The following is a 21,999-nucleotide window of genomic DNA, read 5'->3' as shown; positions in this document are numbered from 1 at the left end:
TAAAACGTTAACAGCTACTACATGCCAGGTAGTCAAAGACGGTAGGGAGAGAGTGGCACCCCTGGATGTCTGGCACACAGTGTCTAATTAAGAGTTGATGAAAATCTATTGATTTGTTTTATCCCTAAAAATTACATCTATAATTACAAATGGAAAACAATACAAGCATACTTACAAATGTCTACTGTGTTCATTTTTGAGGAATATGCATAAATATAAGAGAAATGGGAACACTAAAGGCTTTCAGTAAGTCAGCAAAGGCAGAGTGCTGACATTTACATACCCATGCCCAGCATCACTGGTAACCTGTGATGCCCTTGTTATACGTTCCCAGGCATTCAGTAAAGGCATTTTGTGTCTGGATTTCTGATTTAGCTGCAAGATGTAAAAGTCCTACACGGAAGACCTGCTTTGGCCGTATCACCAGAAATGGCTTAAAAGTAAAAGTGACACTCCCGTTATTCTACACATAAATCCTTGGTGTTAATGTCCATAGGCTAGAAAATAACCATTTGGAAGGAAATCCCTATTAAAGAGCAAAGGAAATGTGAATAGGACAGTATCTGTCCTAGAAAGTTGGGACTCAAAACTGTGCTTTAGACATGAATTGTATGGGGATTGGTTCTAAAATAACATCTCTGATCTGTTATATAAGACAATGACTTTATGAACTTTGTATATTTTCAACTTCTGATGGGTAGCTTTTAATTGTTCTCTCATAAAAATGTTTGCTGAGCTGCCAACTTTTCCCACTGACTTCATTTATTTTCCACATTCCCCTCTGCACTCCCACTCAGGCCTGGACTAGCGAACACAACACTGGAGAAATCACAAACTTAGGCAAAGATCTTTTATTCATGGTTAGGTTTACACAGTTACAAAAAAGTAAATGCAGACAAAACACCTATAAGTTCCCGAGGACGGGCTCCTGTGTCAGCAGAAGGCCCTGATCACACAGAAGAAAGCCTGGTGTGGGTGTGCATGTACCAACGCCGGATTGAATCCTGTCAAATGAACATGCTGTTCTCTGAGTGGTAAGAATTAGTAGGCAGGAGCAAAAGAACTGAGGACTCTTCTCCACAGGTGCAGGCGGCCCAGGGTCCCCAGGAGTATTATTAGAGATGATGCGGCTACCACGGCAGCAGGGACAATCCCAGTTATGATGGCAACAAAGCTGAGGTCATCTGCAGACATCTCTTTACTGGGATGGGCCACAAAATCCATTGTCACAAAACTGAATACCAGGTTATCACCGTTAACACACGAGTCCTGGTAGTTGATTTGAAAAAAATGGCCAACTATTGCATCGTTTTGGAAATGAGTCAAATCTAAGCTGTAAAAAATAGACATTATTAAAAACCACACAGGTACTTTTGGTAGTATGGCTTTGACCTCTGCTTGGCTATAAAAAGTATTAGAAACAAAATTAATGAATAGCATTTTTAATTTAAAAAAAAGGAGGGAAATACCAAAATGAGTTTAGAACATTAAAATCAAATTGTATGCAAATAACCTATATAAAACTAAATCACATAATAAAAAACCCAAAATACAGAGTACTTTTTGTACATCAATACTGCATGTGTTAAATTACTATATATTAAAGATATCATTTGAAAATTAGAGCTATTTCAAAACATTATGTTCAAATTTCCTCCTTTACGAACCCAGACAAATTGCCAAATCTCCAGGTTGTCCTTCTTCCAGGGTTTTGCGGTGCACTGAGGGAGTCTATTCTGAGTCAGGAGAGTCATTAAGTGATATTCAGAGAAGAACAAGAGTAAAACATCAGGTCCAAGTTTAATTTGCGTCCTGAGTCTCACGTAGAGCTTGTTGAGTCGAATAAAACACATCAGCATGGTTTTAAAATATTGAGGACACTATTTTTTGGCAGCATTGCTATACTTTCATGTTGTAAGTAGGCCATAAAGATAGGCTTCAGGGAGAAACAGAACACGGATGAACTTCTGGAGAGACAGGAAGCTCTAGCAGAAGACCTCTTACTCTCTTTTATGAAGCACAAACAGCAAAAGAATGTGGAAAACATAACCACGATTATAGACTACAGAGGACTTATCTAGCCTTTTATGATGTTTTATGAAGGACCCTTAACATACCATTATTCCTACTGAGTTCCCAGGAAATAAATTTTCATCATCCATAATATGGTTTAAAAGCTCATCCCATTGGCAATATCCACACCAATGACCTTCATTCTTCTCTATATGTCTACAGAACAACAGAAAGTAACATCTGTCCAGGCTCATGCCCGCCTGAAACTTCCATTATCATGAAGAGAGAGAACGGGACAGGACTCCCAGGACCATTTATTTTCCTGTGAGAGTAGTAACGGCTGCTGCATCACAGCTTGAAAAATGCACAGTCATCACCATGTGTCACGACTGCACGAGTCAAAAAGCAAGTGCTTTTTCCCAGGGAAAAAAAAAAAAAACAAAAGAAAATCTGTTTCCCCCATGATCCTTTCCGTCCCCCATCCAATCATACCATATACACAATTTCCACCTCAAGTCAGGAAGTGTCGGATGCCACGTGGCAGGCGCGGGCAGCATGAGCCTGGCACAGATGACGGACGTGACGGTCTGCTGTTTCCCGTCCAGACCCTGCTCACAGGCCGCCGTGCTCTATAGCTCTTCTCTAAAACCTTTCTGTGTCTCCTGCCAGGCTCCATCTTCCTCCCTGGGAGCCAGCCACGTGAAATACACCTTCACGGGATCAATGTTCCAGTGTTTGTGGAACGATATGGGGACCTGATGAGACAGATAGTCTTTAGGGTAATCCACTGGCCGAGCCTGGAGGAAGAGAACAGAGTTAGGCTTTCTTGTTGATTGAAAATAGCTTTGCTGAAGAGCATTTGAATTTATAAATGATTTTTTTTTCACTATTTGAAGTTGGTTATAGAAATCTAAAAGCAAAAAGGAAAATCTTTTCGACTGACTCCCTTCTAACTCTAGGTTCTTTGCTTCTACGTCTCCAAATACCTTAATATCATGAATATGCTGCTTTTGGCTTCTATCTCCCATTCTCTTGCCTCTGGGAGATTGCTCAACCATAATAATAACTATATTATGGTAGGTCATTTAAGTCACTATTATGACTTGTGCACAAAACCGAAAACTAGTCATGTCCCAGAAACTCTGGCCACATGCAACTGGTTGTAGGGGTCAGGGGTGTGAGGCTACAGCAAGGAGTTCTCAGAGTTCCCTTGGCCTGTCTACTGCTCTAATGAGTAATTAGGGGAAGCCCTTCAAAGAAAGAAAACATGGGGCTCAATAGGGGAAGGGGGTAACGTCACCCACGCTCTCTTCCTGCCTTAGTATCTGCTCTGCTTCCAGAAGTGTGAATGGGACTTGTGAGTAACCCAAAACACTCTGCAAAAGGACGTGACAAATTTTTGTATTATCTGCATTTAAAAATTCTCCAGAACTTAGAAAATGAAATGTAAGCAGAATTAGATACAGCCTAGAATGATGAGATTGAAAAAGTAACCTTACAGGGTTAGAAGGATACTGAAACCAGATACTAACTATTTTGTTTGCTCAAAGCAAAGCACCCATTTTCTCTCAATGCTCATCTTAATTTGTTTATAAATTAAGCATACAGTTTTACCTAGTAACTTGATGGGTCATGAATAACTACAGTTGTCTTGACTATTAAAACTAGATACCACACATTTTCAAAACAAGTCTTCTCTAGGCTAATGCTATTATAGTCTGCTTAAGTCTTTGATACAAATATTTAAATGAATTCCCTCAAATGGTTTACAGAATACCTGTTAAATTTTATGCCATTTAATCCTTGAAACAACCTTGCAAAACGGACAGAACTTTTTGGTTCATTCCCAATTTAACAGTAAGGAAACCAGAGTTCCCGGAAGTAACATGACCAGCAGACGTTGGAATGGAGGTTACAGGGAGGTGCCCAGCCCCGTGGCCGGAGTCGCACAGGACATCTGCTGCCTGTGCTCAAGCCACCACCGTACCACCAGCTGGGCACACTCAACAGCACCTAGACCACCCTGGCCTCACCGGCACAAATATACTGCTCAGATGAGTCTTCAAACCATAACATATGTGGGGAGAAGTTCAAAATAATGCAGGGGGAGAACTTTCATAACTGCTATTTTATTGCCCTTTAAAAATTCTAAGTGCTCATGGAGTTAAAAAATCTAAGAAGCTCCTTATCTAACAAAAGCAATCAATGTAATCTGGTTCTGTGTACCCTCAATGAATCCCCAACAATTAGAAAAAAATCTAAGAAGGGAACTTTAAAAGGACAGTGGGACAGATACAAGATAGATATTGGAATGCCGTCTGAGTTGGGAAAGCTTTGAATGTTAGTCGAGGGAATTCATATGTCATATGAGGTTTACCTGCAAGTTTGAGAGTTTATTGGCAAGGACAAAAACCAAGGAGAAAAATATATATCCTAAACTCTCAGTTCAGTTCTCAGATAATCCCACAATGGTCTCAGAGGAAAAAGATACAGTAGTTCCCTCTGACCTGCAGTTTAACTTTTTGTAGTTTCAGGGTCCCTTGGCCCACCCTGGTCTGAAAATATTAGATGAAAATTCCAGAAGTACATAATTCCTCACGCCACTGAGTATGGGGATGAAATCCCGTGCTGTCCGGCTTTATCTCCTGGGGAACATGGCTCCCTCCTTAGTCCAGGGTGGCCATGTGCCCGTGCCCCCGCCCACGGCTCACTCATCAGGCGCTACCTCCTTGTCAGAGCCACACAGTGCCCGGCTTTAAGTAACCCTTATAGTACATAATTATCAGTCACATACTAAAGGAGGGGCAGGAAGCAAAACCACTGAAGTGTATTTTGCACATCTGGTTATGGTGGACAACCGTACACGTGAAAAAAAAAAAATCATCAGTGGGCTCAGACCCTGCCCCCCTCATTAGAATGGGACTGTTGGATGGCCCCAAAGCTATAAGTTATAGTTGTTCTATATTGTGAATTATTGTTATTAATCTCTTATTGTGCCTACTTTCTATATCAAACTTGATCATAGGTATGTATGTTACAGGGAAAAACACAGCACATGTAAAGTTTGGCGCTGTTTGCGGTTCCGGGGACCCACTGCAGGTCCTGGGATGTATCTCCCACGGAGAAGAGGGACTGCTATGAAAGCAGCAGAACCAACCCTTGCTTGTTTTTCACATTTAAAATAAACTACTGGCGATACAAATCCATCTAACAGGAAAAAATATATATATCCTTACCATTAGCTGCATCTCAGGAAACTCAAGTATGTGTAAAGAGTTGTTTTATTAAGTATTAGAATGTGCCAGCCATTTTTGATATATGAGGTCATGGAAAAGCATTACACAAAACTAGAAAAGTGAAATACATTTCAAAGAGGTATCTGTAACACCAACACATATAGCTTCTAATAATCACATCTCTATACCTAAAAAGTCAAAAGCAAATCCCAAACAGGCAGGGTCAGGGGTGGGGAAGAACTCAAGGACCAGACGTTGAGTGTGTTGGGCAGCTGCATACAGGAAAGGAGGGATGGCTTAAACTGTGTAAGACAGACCCACGTTAGGCAAAATTAAAACCTCTTCTGCATCAGACAGACAGACACTGGACAAAATTAAAATGTATCTCTGAAGATTAGAGCATGCTGAACAGGGCAACAAATGGAGATTAAAATTTCATTTTTAATTTTTATAGCTGTATTAAATACATTAGACAAATACATTTTTATAGCTGTACTGGGAAATGATTTACATGCCATTTCCCACCATGGAAATGGTGCTCTAAAATTCTTTAGCAAATTTCCAGGGTTGGGCAACCAGCAACCAATGCATGCTGCCATATCTATTAGTGCCACTTAAGTGTGGAAGAACAGATAATCACATGCTCCTGATAATTTGCTTTTAACCTGGAGTCTACTTCTAAATCTATGGACTGAAAATAACCTTCCCTGACTAAAAGTAGTTTGAATATGGCATAAGCAACTTAGCATTTGAGACTGTTTCCAAATGCTCTATCTCCAACACATTAAGAATCTTAAATTTTATCTCTTTGCCTTGTATTTCTCTGTCAATATAAACAAATACACTGTTTAGATCAGTGTTTAAACATTGGGAAGTATTGTTCAAATCATACCAAACTCTCTAGAAGAGGCTTAAGAATTAGAAGACAAAGCACTATCTTTTCGGGAGGATAGGTTTGAAACCTTTTATGATATTAGAAGCATTTACAATTTATGTGAATTAAAGAAATAAAGAGTCTTAAAGTGTGGGAAACAGCAACCTTCTTTTAAATTTAATTATCTTCAGAGAACTTTTACTTAAGAATTAGATGATTTTCCTTTTTTGCTCATTATTTTATTTACTAATATATTCTTCCCTGAGAGAAGGGATATAAAATAAAAATCTAAGACCTATCATACTAACCTTGATATATTACCTTTAGTCCCTCAGTCTTCACTCATTTTATTAAGTTTTAATTTTACTTTTTTTTTTTTTTTTTACCACATATACAGTTTATTATAGTTTTCTTTTCATTCCAGAATATTACCTGGGTACAAACATTTTGTTTACATATAATCTTTCTGTAACCCTTTGAGTCCAGGTTGTAAGTGTTGTGTGCTCCACCCGTATATTGTACCCTTCAGGTGGGAAGTTACCCATCGCCTCCATACCCCCCCAACCGGCTTGATTTCCACTGTATGTGCACATTAAACACTGACCAACTAGTTATAACTTAGTACTGAATACACGTGGTGTTTATTTTTCCATTCTTGCAATACTTCACTTAGAAGAATGGTCTCCATTTCCATCCAGGTTGTTACAAAAGATACTAGGTTTTTACTATTTTTTTATGGCTGATTAGTACTCTGTGATATACACAGTTCTAATTACTTTTTGTTAATGAGTCAAACACCCTCAGATAGAACAAGAGAGGGAATGACATGATCTTGCTTTTCCAAGTCATCCAACATAATCCGTGGGGCTTAACGTGGGTAAGGGCTCCCAAGGTTTTAAAGGACAGGTAAGTGCCTTCCAACTGATACCAGGAAGGAGGTTTCTTACACATTTCTTTCTGCATATTTTTATTCTCCCTCATTGCCTCCAGAACATAGAAATGGATTCCTCCTTTCCTGATAAGGCATGCACTTTTTCCTGTTCAAGTTGTTTTCTAGAATACTATTTCTGTCATGGTGAATTCTCTACATTGCTATAACAGCATTTGTTAATGGTTACTAAATTAAGCGTGACGACTGTTATTTCCCATATAATGGAGGGCCTTTAAATTACACATGCATTTATACATTTCCAATTGGAAAAGATTTAAATTTCTTAAAGGAAGACATTAGAGGGAAGAGGGTCTATGGTTATTTTCAGTTTCTGTATATCCACTATTATTCTTAGAAGAAAATTCACTGACCTGCTTCTTAAAACATACAGAGGAAGAAGGATTTCCTTCTCTAACCCCGAACTGCAATATGGTGAGGCTGTAAGTACTAAGCATTCCTGGCAAACATCATCTCATCTCTCCTTTCTCATAACCCCTAGAATATAAGCTTATTCAGATATTATACTGAAATTTGAGAATATAAGCTTATTCAGATATTATACTGAAATTTGAGATTTTTTTAGCCCCTCGATTTAATAGCAACCAAAAGGAGAGAAGCCCAGTAACAAGACTGCCAGACGGACAGTATAAAAATTGGGGCCAGTGTAGAGTTACATATGTGTGGTGGTCAAGTAGGACAATCTTAGATCAGTCCTATATTATTTCTAGACGGCATCCAATAATTTTTAATTGTCAGCTTTTTAAACTGAAAAGATTTTTTTTAAAGAGCAGTTTGTCACTGGCCATAAACAGGAAGACACTACTGGTTGGACACCACTTGGTTTTAGAGGCATTTTGCCTTCCATCTCTAGGAGAGGACAGGAGGTCTGTTAAGGACATCCTCCTGGAGGCTGTCAACACAGTTGTTAGGACTGTTCCAGAATACATGAAGAGAAAGAAGCAGCATCCTTCAGGGAGAAGGAGAAGCACACGGCCTCCACTCCCTGCGAGGCAGGAATGAAAACCGTCTTCTCACCTGATGGAAGAGAGGGCTGTGCGTCACAGGAATTCCCAGCCCGCTAAAGCACATTCCCAGGACCATGTCATCGGGAGCGTCATTGCTGTAGCATCGACACTTGCTGGTGAGAAGTCTCTGGATGGCTTCTCTGCTGAAGACCATTCTGGCGGGACCCAGAGCAGACAGAGAAAGGAGTTAGTGAGAGCAGCTCCACAGAGACCCTTATCGTGAATAAAGAACTGTGGTTCAAGGCCGCCTGCCTGATAACAAGGAAAGATCTGACACCAGTAGCCTTTTATGTTTCATAGTTACTCTGGAGAAAACGTTCTTGTGCTTTCCATGGGAGTAAAATCCCTTTTTTTAAATTATAGAATTTTGAAATTCTTTTAATTAATAAAAAATAATTGTACACGTTCATGGAAGACATGGTGATGTTTTGATACATAAAATATACAAGTGCTCTGGGTCGGTGGCTGTAGCACAGTGGTTATGGCGCCTGTGGCTATGACAACAGCAACAAAAAATAGCTGGGCACTGTGGGAGGCTGAGGCAAGAAAATCGCTTAAGCCGAGGAGTTGGAGGTTGCTGTGAGCTGTGACGCCATGGCACTCTATGAAGGGCAACATAATGAGACTCTGTCTCAAAAGAAAAAAAAAAAAAAATATATATATATATATATATACACACACATACATACACACACAAGTGATCAGATATTCATCATCTCAAACATCCTCTGTGCTGGGAACATTCAATAGCCTCCTTTTGGCTAATTGAAACTATTTATTATTAACTACAGTCACCCTACAGTGGTATAAAACTAGAACTTATTCCTCCTATCCAAAGGATAATTTTGTATCCTTTAACAAATCTCAATTTTAAGAACTATTTACAGAAAATGAGAATAGTTCTTTAGTTTTAAAGCCCTCAATGAGATCAGTAACAAAATCTGCCAACATTCCCACCAGGTAAATGGGCCCCCAAATACTAGGTATCTGACTCATCTATGTCAGGACTGACAATGAGATCAATCTAACTGAAAAAGGTCACCCAGTGTGCAAGGAATTCCAATCTACAGATGCGTCCTCAAGACAATCTTGATAGAAAGAGACAGCAGAAGAAGGGGAGTCCATGAGCACAGGACTTTTTTTGTCGGCACGCCAGGCACTTTCTGGTGGAACCCTGGTCCACTCCATCCTCTCTGTGCTCTCCTCAGCACTGCAGGAGGCTAGAAACTTTCAGACAAACTTTTCCAGCCTTCCTTGCCAGCTGGGTCCTGGTTCCATCTGACAAGGGGCTCAACACTGGGGTAGGCTGTCTGTTTCTGGTGCTGGTGGTCTCTAGGGCAGAGGCAGGTGATGGAGGCAGCCACAGGGCCCCGCAGAGCCAGCACCGAGCAGCAGAGCATGTGGGGTGCCCGTTGCTGTGTCCGGCTCAGACGCGGTGCTATGGCCCCCCAGCAGCAGCGGCCGCAGCGACGCTGCACCAGGGTGCCCGGGATCAGTCCTCACTCTCTTCTCCTGCCCTAGTGACAGCAGGTTTCTAGAGTCACTGATCACCATTTTTAATTTTCTGGCCCTTTCTAATAATTTCATATCAAGTTCCCACAATAAATTCTCCTCTTTTTAAAATATAGGTTGGTTTCTAGTTTCCATTCTGGTCCTATGGTAGAAATGAATCTCTCCATATTGTGCATAGCCCAAAATCTGAAAAGGGGCTAACATGGCGCACAAGTTCAGTCTCAGTCAAAGACTTTCTTCAAGGCAAGACTATTTAAAATTCATCAATGTACTCCCATCGCCAAACATAGGGCCTCGCTCACAACAAGCACTCAATAAAAGCTTGATGTATCAAAAGTGAGAATGAAACTATCTTCGCATTCTTCTTCCTGAAGGAAGCAAGCATTTTATCCATCAGTCTAGAGGGAAGAGAAAAAGGACAAAGAGCTTGAACACAATCCCAGATCTAAAATCACGGAGTCCACATGTAGCTAGGAGGGATGGGCTCAGGGCAGTGTACCAGTGACCGAGAGCACAGCAGCACCGAAGGCTCGCTCTCAGCCCCTGACTAGACAAGAGAAAAAAGCAACTCTTTCCTTGAGATGGTACAAGGAAACAGGACTGTACAAAAAGTAAAAAAAGTTCCGTCAACTACACAAAAAGGAAAGCCGCAAGTTTGAAAAGCCACCACAAATTGACTTTCACTTAGAAAGTCTGCTGTCTCCGTGGAAACCTCCTGGACCATACACCTTGCACCTCCTGCACCCGGTCAGCCATGCGGGGCTTGACTGCTCTACTGACCAGGAGAAGGGCCTGCATGAGGGGGATGTACCCTGACAGTCAACAATAAGAATGCTGTCATTTTGCCAGCCATCTATTACAGCGAGAAGGTAAAGGGGCACTTTTATGTTGATCCTTGCTCTCTATGAAAACTAATTTTACTAACTGTAATTAGTAATTATTTTATACTTTGCCTACTCTCATAGAACAGACTTACATTAATTATTCACATAAACAAAGTGCAAATGAGCCTTTAATAACACTTGTTTATTAGTTTGCTGACAGCTTCTTTCCAAATAAAGTTCCTCCCCCAAATGGAAAATTTACCAGTTGTATTACGGTAAAAAAGAACACTGGTCTGATGTGTCCACCAACTTTTATTTTTGTTTATTTTTTTTTGAAATTGTATTTTTTTTTTACATTTTTTAAATTTTTTTATTAAATCATAGCTGTGTACATGAATACAATTGTGGGGTACAATGTACTGGTTTTATATATTTTCATCAAACAGGTTAACATAGCCTTCATGGCATTTTCTCAGTTATCGTGTTAAGACATTTGTATTCTACATTTAGAAGTTTCACATGTACCCTTGTAAGACACACCGTAGGTGTGGTCCCACCAATCACCCTCCCTCCACCCAATCCCCCCTCCCCTCCCCACCCTTTCCCCTTTCCCTATATTCTTGGGCTATAATTGGGTTATAGCTATCATATGAAAGCTATAACTTGGTTTCATAGTAGGACTGAGTACATTGGATACTTTTTCTTCCATTCTTGAGACACTTTGCTAGAAATTCAGATAGCAATTTCAGAACCACCAACTTTCAAATGTTAAAAAGGTGTTGAACAGCTACATGACTAATGACTTGATTTCCCTTAACATATAACATGCAAATCTTTAAAATAAGAAAATTGAAATAGGAAGCTCGGACTTGCTCAAGAACACACCCGAAGATGAGGATCACATGAAGAAGGTACTGAGGGGAGAAACACCCACTCTCTCTCTCTGGGTCTTCACTGGATGAACAGCTTGGGGCTGTCTCTGTGTAAGCCGCAGCCTCATCCAAGGACACCGGCCCCCATACTCCTTTGGAGCAGTCACTTGCCCCCATGACTGCTAAAGAGGTACCCTGAGCATAATTTGCTACCCAAACCCATGTATGTAAAAATAGGTATTTTCATAAAGAAACAATCATTCAACTAATTTTCTCCAAATACCCAAACTTTTATGGAGTAAGCAACAAACTGTAAAAGAGACACTTGGATTCGAAAGGTCCAGTGCAAGGGTCTCTCTTTCCAGACAACACAGAATAGCTACACATAAACGACTGGAGCCCGTGCGTCTGACTCGGCTCGGACAGGCGGGACCTGAGAAGGACGGGTCAAGGCAGGGGCTTTCAAACACTGACTGCAACCCACATCCAGAAAACAAGGAATACATTTCACATTGCAACGATGTATGTGTCTTTTTGTGTATGAGTATATGTGTGTACATATAAAACCGACACAAAAATTCCACAGAACAATTATTTACCCAATGCACTGATACTTTACATTTTATTCTATTCCACTCAATATTGAATGATTTTAAAATGCTGGTTATTGGCTATGACTTGGCTTTATAAGCTACTCTGGTTCTTCAAGCTGGAGCATATTGCAAGGGTACAAGTCAAATCTGTCAAGTGTAGAACGTGTCTTAACACAATAATCAAGTAAATAAGGCGAAAGCTATGTTGATTGGTTTGATGTAACCACGTCAGATTGTATAAAAAAATCAACACATTGTACCCCACATATGCATACATGTATCCATGATCTATGTGTATTTGACTTAATAAAAAAATTAAAAATAAAACCCACCTTTTCTACTTAAGTAGAAAAGAAAGAAAATGCTCCTGTAATATCAGAGAAACCTTTCAACACCAAGTCTGATGCTTTTAACAAAGACATAAGAGACAATCTCATGGAGGATGTTCCCAAATTTTTGTAAAAGTGCTATTAAATATTAAAAGCAGAACATCTCATTGGTCAATGTCAGTTGTGTGAAGTTATCGCCTGTTGCTCGTGTTTGTTCATTTATTCACTGTACCTTGAACAACAATGAGACCCTATGCTTGGAAGGGGGTATACAATGAGGAATGAAACCAAAGTGCTGCCTTCAGATGATGCACAACTCAAGTGGAAGACAGGACAATAAACGGACAATTAAATGACAATAATTTACACAATATGCTACAAAAGCACATTAGGAACGCACTAAACCCAGACTGGAGAGGCTAGACGGGGCTTCCGAGAGTAAATAAATGATAGCTGTATTAAGTCCAAAAGCACAGGAGGAACTGGCCAGAGAGTGGGGGAGGAAAACAATGTTATGTAGAGATCAGCCATATCTTGGAGGAAGAAAAAAAAAAAAATAGCACTCCTGAGAAACTGAAACAAGTGCAGCAAGAATTCTTTAAGATGAGGGTGTGGACGGATGAGGCCAGAAAGGTATTGCCTTTTCCAAGTCATTAGACACCTTGTAAGACTTGGTGGGTGTGTGGACTTCATCCTAAATGCAATGAGAGACGTTTTGTTTATAATCAGCATATCAAAGGATGCAAAGGACTTCCATATCACAATAGACAAAGGAAAGTCCAAGCAAAATAAAAATGTTACTTATCTATGGAATTGTTTGGAAAGAGGTAGATGCCACGAAGCCTAGATGAACAAATTTCTGGAGAGAAGAATCTTCACTAGGGGACTAGCAAGCTGCAGCAGCTTTCAGGGGCAAACGGGGTCTGGGGTAGGTGGAAGGAGAGCAGTCTAGCCCCAAGGTGAGGGCCTCAGCAGCACCCAGGGAGGCGGATGATTAGACGAACTAGAGGTGATTAAAACTGAGTCCTAATCCCAGATCAACTTGACCTCTGTTGAAATCTGGATGATCCCGTCATTTTTGACATTAAAAAGTAGGAAAGAGTTTACACTCATGGGAAAAATAAAGGCAAGGGAAAGTCACTAAGGGGCACCGAGATGGGAGAGGCAAGATCAGATCTGCTGCTAGAAAGGTGCACCTGCCCACGGTGTGGACGAGAGCGTGCTGTGGAGTAAGACAAGTAGAGACAGCAGGAGTCTGGGGCAGGAGTTCACACACAAGAGGTGATGGTGAGCTGGACGACGGTACTGGAAGGGGAGAGCAATACTGATGGGAGGGCTAGTCAGGAGATGAAACTGCCGCGACCCAGGGATTGGGTCCATTGCAGGGGAGTGGGGAAGGGTGGGAGAGAGCGTGAGAGCTGACTTGCAGACTCCCCCCAGGAAGCAACTTGCTTATGCCGACGTGGCCCTGGAAGAAGATCAAGTCAGGGACTGAGGTGAGAAATAAGGAAGTGCCTGTGAGTCATGGGAGTGGATCTGCAAGGCAGGAGGTCAGCAGGGTGTTCCAGGCTGGAAATGGAGATGTGGGTGCTTTCAGCATCGAGCCACGGGGGTGGATGAGACCAGCCAGGGAGAATACACAGAAGAGGAGGGAAGCTAGAAAAGATGCCTGAGAAACACCAGTGCTGAGGAGATGGGGAAAAGAACTGAGACTGTATGAGGGGAAAGATGGTAATGAACCAGCACGGGATGGTGCTCTGGAAAGCAAGAGAAAGGAGCATTTCAAGGGCACAGTCGACTGTCAAAGGCGGCTAAGAGGTTAAATAAGATAAAGACGTGAAATGACCCCTGTGATTTGCCTACCGCAGGGTTACTGGAGAAGTCGGTGCGGCAGGTGAAGGTAGAAGGCTGAGTGTGGAGCTGAGGCAGGAGACAGTGAGAGCAGGGAGCTCTTCAGACGTCCTGCTGGGAGGAAGGAGCCGGCGCGTGGTGGGAAGACGTTCTAAGATGGGACAGTTAGAGGTGGTGGGAAATATCCAGCAGTGAGGTAGAGTCTGAACACAGAAGTTAAAGGTGCCAGCTGGGTGGTTCACAAGAGCCTTCTACGGGCATGAGAAGGGGAACAGTGACAATTCTGCAAACCTGACCCGAGCCTGTGAGCTCCCGTAGGGAAGAGGCCACCTAGTTTTCATGTGTGCACTCCCAGTACCTAGCATACTCCAGGTAGTTGAATGGACTGCGGTCATGAAAGGCAGTGCTGGTGAGGTAAGGTCAAGCAAGGTTCCAGAAGGCCTGAGGTGACAGTCTCAGAAATAGCAGCTAAATCTAATACTCTAGGAATACAACAAAATAGTGTGCTTTCAGAAATGACACAGAAAGTCACCTCTGATGTTCAAAGTACTATCTGAACACCATCATGCTATAAAATATATACACGCATACACAAACAACAGGGCCCCTTTCAAAACTGGAAAGGCCTCGCTCACTGGGCACCACATCCTGACCTGATCCTTAATCAGCCCCAACTCCTCACCAAGAAAGCTAAATACATCAATGTAAGGCTGCGGCAGCTTGAATCTCTTTTTTTTAAAAACATTCTTTGGCCTTACTCTTCTAGTGTTTTTTTCAATAGGCCTCCCTGGATTCCCATTTCCTGTTGCCAAGGACCTCAGGTATGCTTGGTTATCACTACAGAAGAGCCGCCTTCACCACCCACGTAGGCTCACCTGAACCAACCACAGCCTCTGCAATACGACCCAGAATCTTGCAGTTTCCTGGAAGACCCAGTCTAATGCAGGGGACTGCAAAGTAGAAGTACAAGGCCCTAGCCCTTCTGAAGTTTAAAACCACTGATTATAAACTAGAATGCTCCCCAGCACACAGCAGACAGTCAACAAACATCTGCTGAATGAATTTAAATGACTATAGTTGATAACAAGTTAGTATTCTGCCCATGTACTCCGATAATAAAGACTATAGTAGTGATGCAAAAGACAACCGCTTAATTGATTTACTCATATAAATCAAATTAAAATCTTTTCTCATAGGAGATTAGGCAGATGCTTCATTTAAAAATACTGATTTTTAACTGTTATTTAAAAACCTATAAATCCTACACAAATATCATTTAATTGCCCAAGTCTAAGCTTTTACGTTATTCTTTTCCCAAGTGTGATTTACTAAGCACTAGATAATTTAAAAGTCTAATGTCTTATTTTCTGAAATTAAAATCTATAACCACAGTTTCTTTCTTTTCCACTCAAACAATCAAAACAAGTTGTCTACTTAGAAGCGAGCATTATGACAGGGACATTTTTACCAAGTAGACAGATGTATATTTTTATACAGTTTCTCCAAAGGGTGAAATATTCTTTACTGTGAGTTCTTTTTATATCTAGCAAACACAGAGTGCACTTTCCTATGAAAGTAAGGGCCACCATTCACAGAGCACTCCCCTATCAGTGTAGCTCCCAGTGCCACAAACCCACATTTCCAGTGGAAAGGGATTTTATATTCAGAGTACTTTTATATTATTTTATATTTTATATATTATATTAATTAGTTTACATTCAGAGTATTGCAGAAAGTATAGTTACCCTCCTCCTCCCGTGACATAGCTGTAGCCGCCGGTGCCCAGCCCGTAGCCATAGCGCTCTCCCAGGAACACTGGCTCATGGGGGTCATAACAGCTGAGCAAGCGCTGGAGCCTGGAGATACTGAGATGCCAAAGAGAACATAAGTCACGATTATGTAATTCAAATGTAGTTTTAGGATAAATATTTTATGGTTCTTATATCCCACTGTTATACATAGTACTATACTGAAATGATTTAGAGAGATTTATAGAAGAAATGAGAGTTTTAAAAGACAAAAATAAAAGCATGAGCACCGTATATTACTGGAAACAGAAGAGAAATACAGAAACAAGGGGCTTATTTCCCAGTTTTCACAAGCCCCAAGGCTGCCTCACGTGGGTGGGTTGGGTGGCAGGTGACTGAAGCGGAGGCCGCCAACAGGCTGCAGATCTCAGCTCCACCAGTCCTGTTCCCAGGTGGGTGTGAACCAATGCTCACACCTTTTCAGATGGACTTGGTATTAAAAAAAAAAAAAAAAGTTCTTGTTTGATTTATCAAAGATTAGGTGGTTGTAAGATGTTAGTTTCATTTCTTGGTGTTCAATTCGATTCCAAGTGTCTATGTCTCTGTTTTTGTGCCAGTACCATGCTGTCTTGAGCACTATGGCTTTGTAGTACAGACTAAAATCTGGTATGCTGATGCCCCCAGCTTTATTTTTGTTACAGAGAACTGCCTTAGCTATACGGGGTTTTTTCTGGTTCCATACAAAACGCAGAATCATTTTTTCCAAATCTTGAAAGTACGATGTAGGTACTTTGATAGGAATGGCATTGAATAGGTAGATTGCTTTGGGAAGTATAGACATTTTAACAATGTTGATTCTTCCCATCCATGAGCATGGTATGTTCTTCCATTTGTTAATATCCTCTGCTATTTCCTTTCTGAGGATTTCATAGTTTTCTTTATAGAGGTCCTTCACCTCCTTCGTTAGGTATACTCCTAGGTATTTCATTTTCTTTGAAACTATGGTGAAGGGAGTAGTGTCCTTAATTAGCTTCTCATCTTGACTGTTATTGGTGTATACAAAGGCTACTGACTTGTGGACATTGATTTTATATCCTGAAACATTACTGTATTTTCTGATGACTTCTAGGAGTCTTGTGGTTGACTCTTTGGGGTTCTCTAAGTATAAGATCATGTCGTCAGCAAAGAGGCAGAGTTTGACCTCCTCTGCTCCCATTTGGATTCCCTTTATTTCCTTGTCTTGCCTAATTGTATTGGCTAGAACTTCCAGCACTATGTTGAATAGTAAAGGTGACAGAGGACAACCTTGTCTGGTTCCAGTTCTAAGAGGAAAAGCTTTCAGTTTTACTCCATTCAGTAAAATATTGGCTGTGGGTTTGTCATAGATAGCTTCAATCAGTTTTAGAAATGTGCCACCTATGCCTATACTCTTCAGTGTTCTAATTAGAAAAGGATGCTGGATTTTATCAAATGCTTTTTCTGCATCTATTGAGAGGATCATGTGATCTTTATTTTTGCCTCTGTTAATATGGTGGATAACGTTTATGGACTTGCGTATGTTAAACCAGACTTGCATCCCTGGGAAGAAGCCTATCAATAATGGTGTTGGGAGAACTGGATGTCTACATGTAAAAGACTGAAACTGGACCCACACCTTTCCCCACTCACAAAAATTGATTCAAGATGGATAAAGGACTTAAATTTAAGGCATGAAACAATAAAAATCCTCAAAGAAAGCATAGGAAAAACACTGGAAGATATTGGCCTGGGGGAAGACTTCATGAAGAAGACTGCCATGACAATGGCAACAACAACAAAAATAAACAAATGGGACTTCATTAAACTGAAAAGCTTCTGTACAGCTAAGGAGACAATAACCAAAGCAAAGAGACAACCTACACAATGGGAAAGGATATTTGCATATTTTCAATCAGACAAAAGCTTGATAACCAGGATCTATAGAGAACTCAAATTAATCCACATGAAAAAAGCCAACAATCCCTTATATCAATGGGCAAGAGACATGAATAGAACTTTCTCTAAAGACGACAGACGAATGGCTAACAAACACATGAAAAAATGTTCATCATCTCTATATATTAGAGAAATGCAAATCAAAACAACCCTGAGATATCATCTAACCCCAGTGAGAATGGCCCACATCACAAAATCTCAAAACTGCAGATGCTGGCGTGGATGTGGAGAGAAGGGAACACTTTTACACTGCTGGTGGGACTGCAAACTAGTACAACCTTTCTGGAAGGAAGTATGGAGAAACCTCAAAGCACTCAACCTAGACCTCCCATTCGATCCTGCAATCCCATTACTAGGCATCTACCCAGAAGGAAAAAAATCCTTTTATCATAAGGACACTTGTACTAGACTGTTTATTGCAGCTCAATTTACCATTGCCAAAATGTGGAAACAGCCTAAATGCCCACCAACCCAGGAATGGATTAACAAGCTGTGGTATATGTATACCATGGAATACTATTCAGCCATTAAAAAAAATGTAGACTTTACATCCTTCGTATTAACCTGGATGGAAGTGGAAGATATTATTCTTAGTAAAGCATCACAAAAATGGAGAAGCATGAATCCTATGTACTCAATCTTGATATGAGGACAATTAATGACAATTAAGGTTATGGGGGGGGAAGCAGAAAGAGGGATGGAGGGAGGAGGGTGGGGCCTTGGTGTGTGTCACATTTTATGGGGGCAAGACATGATTGCAAGAGGGACTTTGCCTAACAATTGCAATCAGTGTAACTGGCTTATTGTACCCTCAATGAATCCCCAACAATAAAAAAAAAAAAAAAAAAAAAAAAAGTGATGGACTAAAGAAGAGCTTCTGAGATGCAAATGAGTTGGAGGAGGGTCCCCTGGCAGGTGGGGAAGAGAATTTGGGTGGTGAGACTTTCCCAGAAATCCTTAGATGATAAGGCACAGCTGTGTTCAAGGATCCCTAACAAGGCCACCCCAAGTCCATGAACTTTTTACGTCCACTTTTTATGGCTTTGAATAGCTTTTGACCCCTATCTACCTTTGCCAAGTGCCATCTATAACAGCTTAAAGGGCACTTAGAATGCCTATGAGCTTGCCAGAAAAAGTTCTGCAATTATATTTATGAGAAGATTTTGTAGAAAATAGAATCTAGAAATAACTTCCTTAAATAGACACAAAGGTGTTGCTAAGAAAGACCACTTTTTTCCTGTGTTTTAAGAACTTACACCACTGAGAAATGCCTTATAAAGTCCTCCTTCGGTTCCTCCTAATCTAGAGCTTTCCAACAAGTCCTAGCCTTCCTCACAATGCTAATCAGCATTTCTTAAAATATATTTTTCCAGGGGGGTGCCTGTGGCTCAAAGGAGTGGGGCCATATGCCGGAGGTGGCGGGTTCAAACCCAGCCCCGGCCAAAAACTGCAAAAAAAAAAAAAAAAAAAATATATATATATATATATATGTATTTATATATAAAATATATATATATGTATTTATATATAAAATATACATATTACATAAAAAATATTTTTCCCCCAGGGTCAATTTTAACTTTGGGTTAAAGTTTTTAACAGGTTAAGTAAACTTTAATATTCTTCTCAGAGCATATTATTCACGAGCACCCTGAATCTCCCAGGGGTGCATTTCATGTCAGGCCTTTCTCCAAATTATTAACCACGAAATCTTTTCCCGGAGCCTTATTTTGGGGGCAGAAGGTAGGAATGGGTGATAAGAAAATAAAGTACAAGAAAAGATCACCTATGCCTCCATGCTTGTGTCTTACAAAAATACCTCAGCTAGCAAGCTAACGCTGAAAGTAAAGAAAGCAAACATCCAATGAGGCAGTTGGTCCTCAAAGAGTCTACAGTCTGCCTGTCAGGTTCATGTCTGTCTGAACTCCAAGGCCTCTGTAATGTTGACTGAGTGACCACGAAACATCATCTCTGAACGCTATAGGGTCCGTGGCATATAAACATTCTGAGCGCCTAATTTGGAATCGGTCTTTAGGAAATCATCTAGTAAATAATTCTGCAGAGGAAGACAAGTAAATAGTGGGGTATACCAAAAAAAAAATGTATACATATTTTAAGAGACCTTACTGGAAGTAAAATGGATCATTCCCCAAAACTGTAGGAATCGCAGGCAAAATGGATGTGCATAACATGTCCAGGTATACTTGACCAGTAATGGCACCTTCAGCTCAACTTCGAAAAGTAATACATAGATAATGTCTCTTAAAACATGTACACATTTTTTGGCACCTTCTGTGTGTAGATGTTATTCAGTGGTGGAGAATACCCTGTTAAAAAATCTCTAAGGAAACTGTAGCCTTTGGTTGGTAAAAGCCTCTGCAAAACCTCAAAACCCTCTGAGGTAAATTTATATTACCCTAGACCTGAGAAGAAATGAGAAATTTATCACATCTCTATTCCTCCTGCATGTTATAAAGTTATCAATTCAGGGTGGCGCCTGTGACTCAAAGGAGTAGGGCGCCGGCCCCATATGCTGGAGGTGGTGGGTTCAAACCCAGCCCCGGCCAAAAGCAGCAAAAACAAACAAACAAACAAACAAAAAAATTATCAATTCAACTCAACAAGCTTCAGTAGTTTTGAAGCTAAAACAACTGGGATCTAACATCTCTTTGGGTTTCTTTTCCTCACAACACTAACCATTTCCATATTCACAGTATCATTTTTAAAGCTGAAGGTTCACTAACTCAATTGAGAGCTACTATGTATTTCGTATTTGCTAAAAAGTAGAAATGTGGATAAAGCACAGATCTGGAGGTCTACCTCGGGGAATGTGGCTACTGATTCAGAAAAAGAACTTTGGGCAGTGCCTGTGGCTCAAAGGGGTAGGGCCCTGGCCCCATATGCCGGAGGTGGCGGGTTCAAACCCAGCCCTGGCCAAAAACTGCAAAAAAAAAAAAAAAAAAAAAAGAAAAGAAAAAGAACAAGAACTTCACAATCTGTTGCCATTTCAGGCAATTCTGAGGCACAGACATGAAGATAGATAGTGGGGCGATGCTCCAGAGTTAGTGCTGTCTAAACGGGGCATTAATACATCGCAGTGCGCACACATTCTAACAGCGTGATACTGATCTTCAAAGTCTAGAAGATGCTTTTCAACGTCCAGGAGAGGTTGACTTTTTATTTGGAGATAATTTCAAGACTACAGAAAAACTGCAAGAAAAGGACAAATACATCATATACCTTTTACCCAGATACGCAAACTCCATATTTACCCATTTATTTTATCATCCTCTCCCCCTGGCTATGTATACATGCACGTTGTGTATACATATAATATGTATGAAAATATATGTGTGTGTATATATATTTATATTTTTAGAAATTGTGAGAGTTTAAGTTGCATGCATTGTGCTCTTCTCCTAACTACATCCAGGTTGATTTCTAAGAAGAGGAAACGTTAGCAACTTCAGGAAATTTAACTTTAACACAGCAAGTTTCTTAAAAGAGTTAAATATAAAAATGTCCCAGACGTCCCACTCCTCGGTATTTAACTGAAAGAAATGGAAGCAGATGTCTATACAAAGACTGGTGTACTGAGGTGCATAGCAGCCTTCATTATGACAATGCAAAGTAGAAACTAGGATACAATGCTTGCATCTGAGCTAACCACTCGTTCTCATTTTAGGGATTGGCCCAATAATGTCTAGTATAGTATTTTCCCCTCTAGTACAGAATGAAGCCCAGGGTCCCCCGTTGTACTTGTCACATCACTTTGATCTCCTTTAATCTGGAACAGTTCCTCAGCTTCTCTTTCTCTTTCAAGACAGTGGTATTTTTGAATACGGTAAGCCCTCTGCTTTTTTAAATAGAATGATCCTTTATGTTGGGTTTGCCCAATGTTTTCTCATAGTAATGCTAAGTTACCTAATCCCAGCCACAGTGTTTCCTAAGCAATTTGGGCACACAAGGCCCATCTGCCCTTCATTAGTAACACGGATTTCGATCATCCTGCCCCGTTGTTGTGTGGTTTCTCTGCTGACCAGTAACTATGTTTCCCCTGCTATTTCTAAGAGGGTCTGAGTAGTACTTCAAGACATGCAAATACCCCAGTCCTCATCAAAACTGACTCCTAATTTAGCACACATGGACCACCCTGGCCTGAATCAGTCTTTACTGTGATGGTTACAAAGTGATGGCTTGCCACATTATCTGCTAGA

At 40.6% G+C, this 21,999-nt stretch overlaps 1 protein-coding gene across 2 annotated transcripts in view; it reads right to left on the bottom strand.

The window, feature by feature from the left end:
* Positions 1-842: 842 nt before the first annotated feature.
* The window catches only part of B3GLCT (beta 3-glucosyltransferase), a 130,374-nt gene continuing 109,217 nt past the window's right edge, over positions 843-21,999 (bottom strand). For both annotated transcript variants that reach the window (XM_053563856.1, XM_053563857.1), the window contains exons 13-15: positions 15,806-15,925; positions 8,090-8,234; positions 843-2,810 (exon numbers count right to left, since the gene is read on the bottom strand). In XM_053563856.1, the coding sequence (XP_053419831.1) occupies positions 2,643-2,810; positions 8,090-8,234; positions 15,806-15,925 (433 nt within the window). In that variant the 3' untranslated portion in view covers positions 843-2,642. The remainder of the gene's footprint in view (positions 2,811-8,089; positions 8,235-15,805; positions 15,926-21,999) is intronic.

Source organism: Nycticebus coucang, chromosome 15 (assembly GCF_027406575.1).
Source record: "Nycticebus coucang isolate mNycCou1 chromosome 15, mNycCou1.pri, whole genome shotgun sequence".
NCBI lineage: Eukaryota > Metazoa > Chordata > Mammalia > Primates > Lorisidae > Nycticebus > Nycticebus coucang.
The sequence above is the reverse complement of the archived record's forward strand: the minus strand, read 5'-3'. Positions and strand labels throughout refer to the sequence as shown.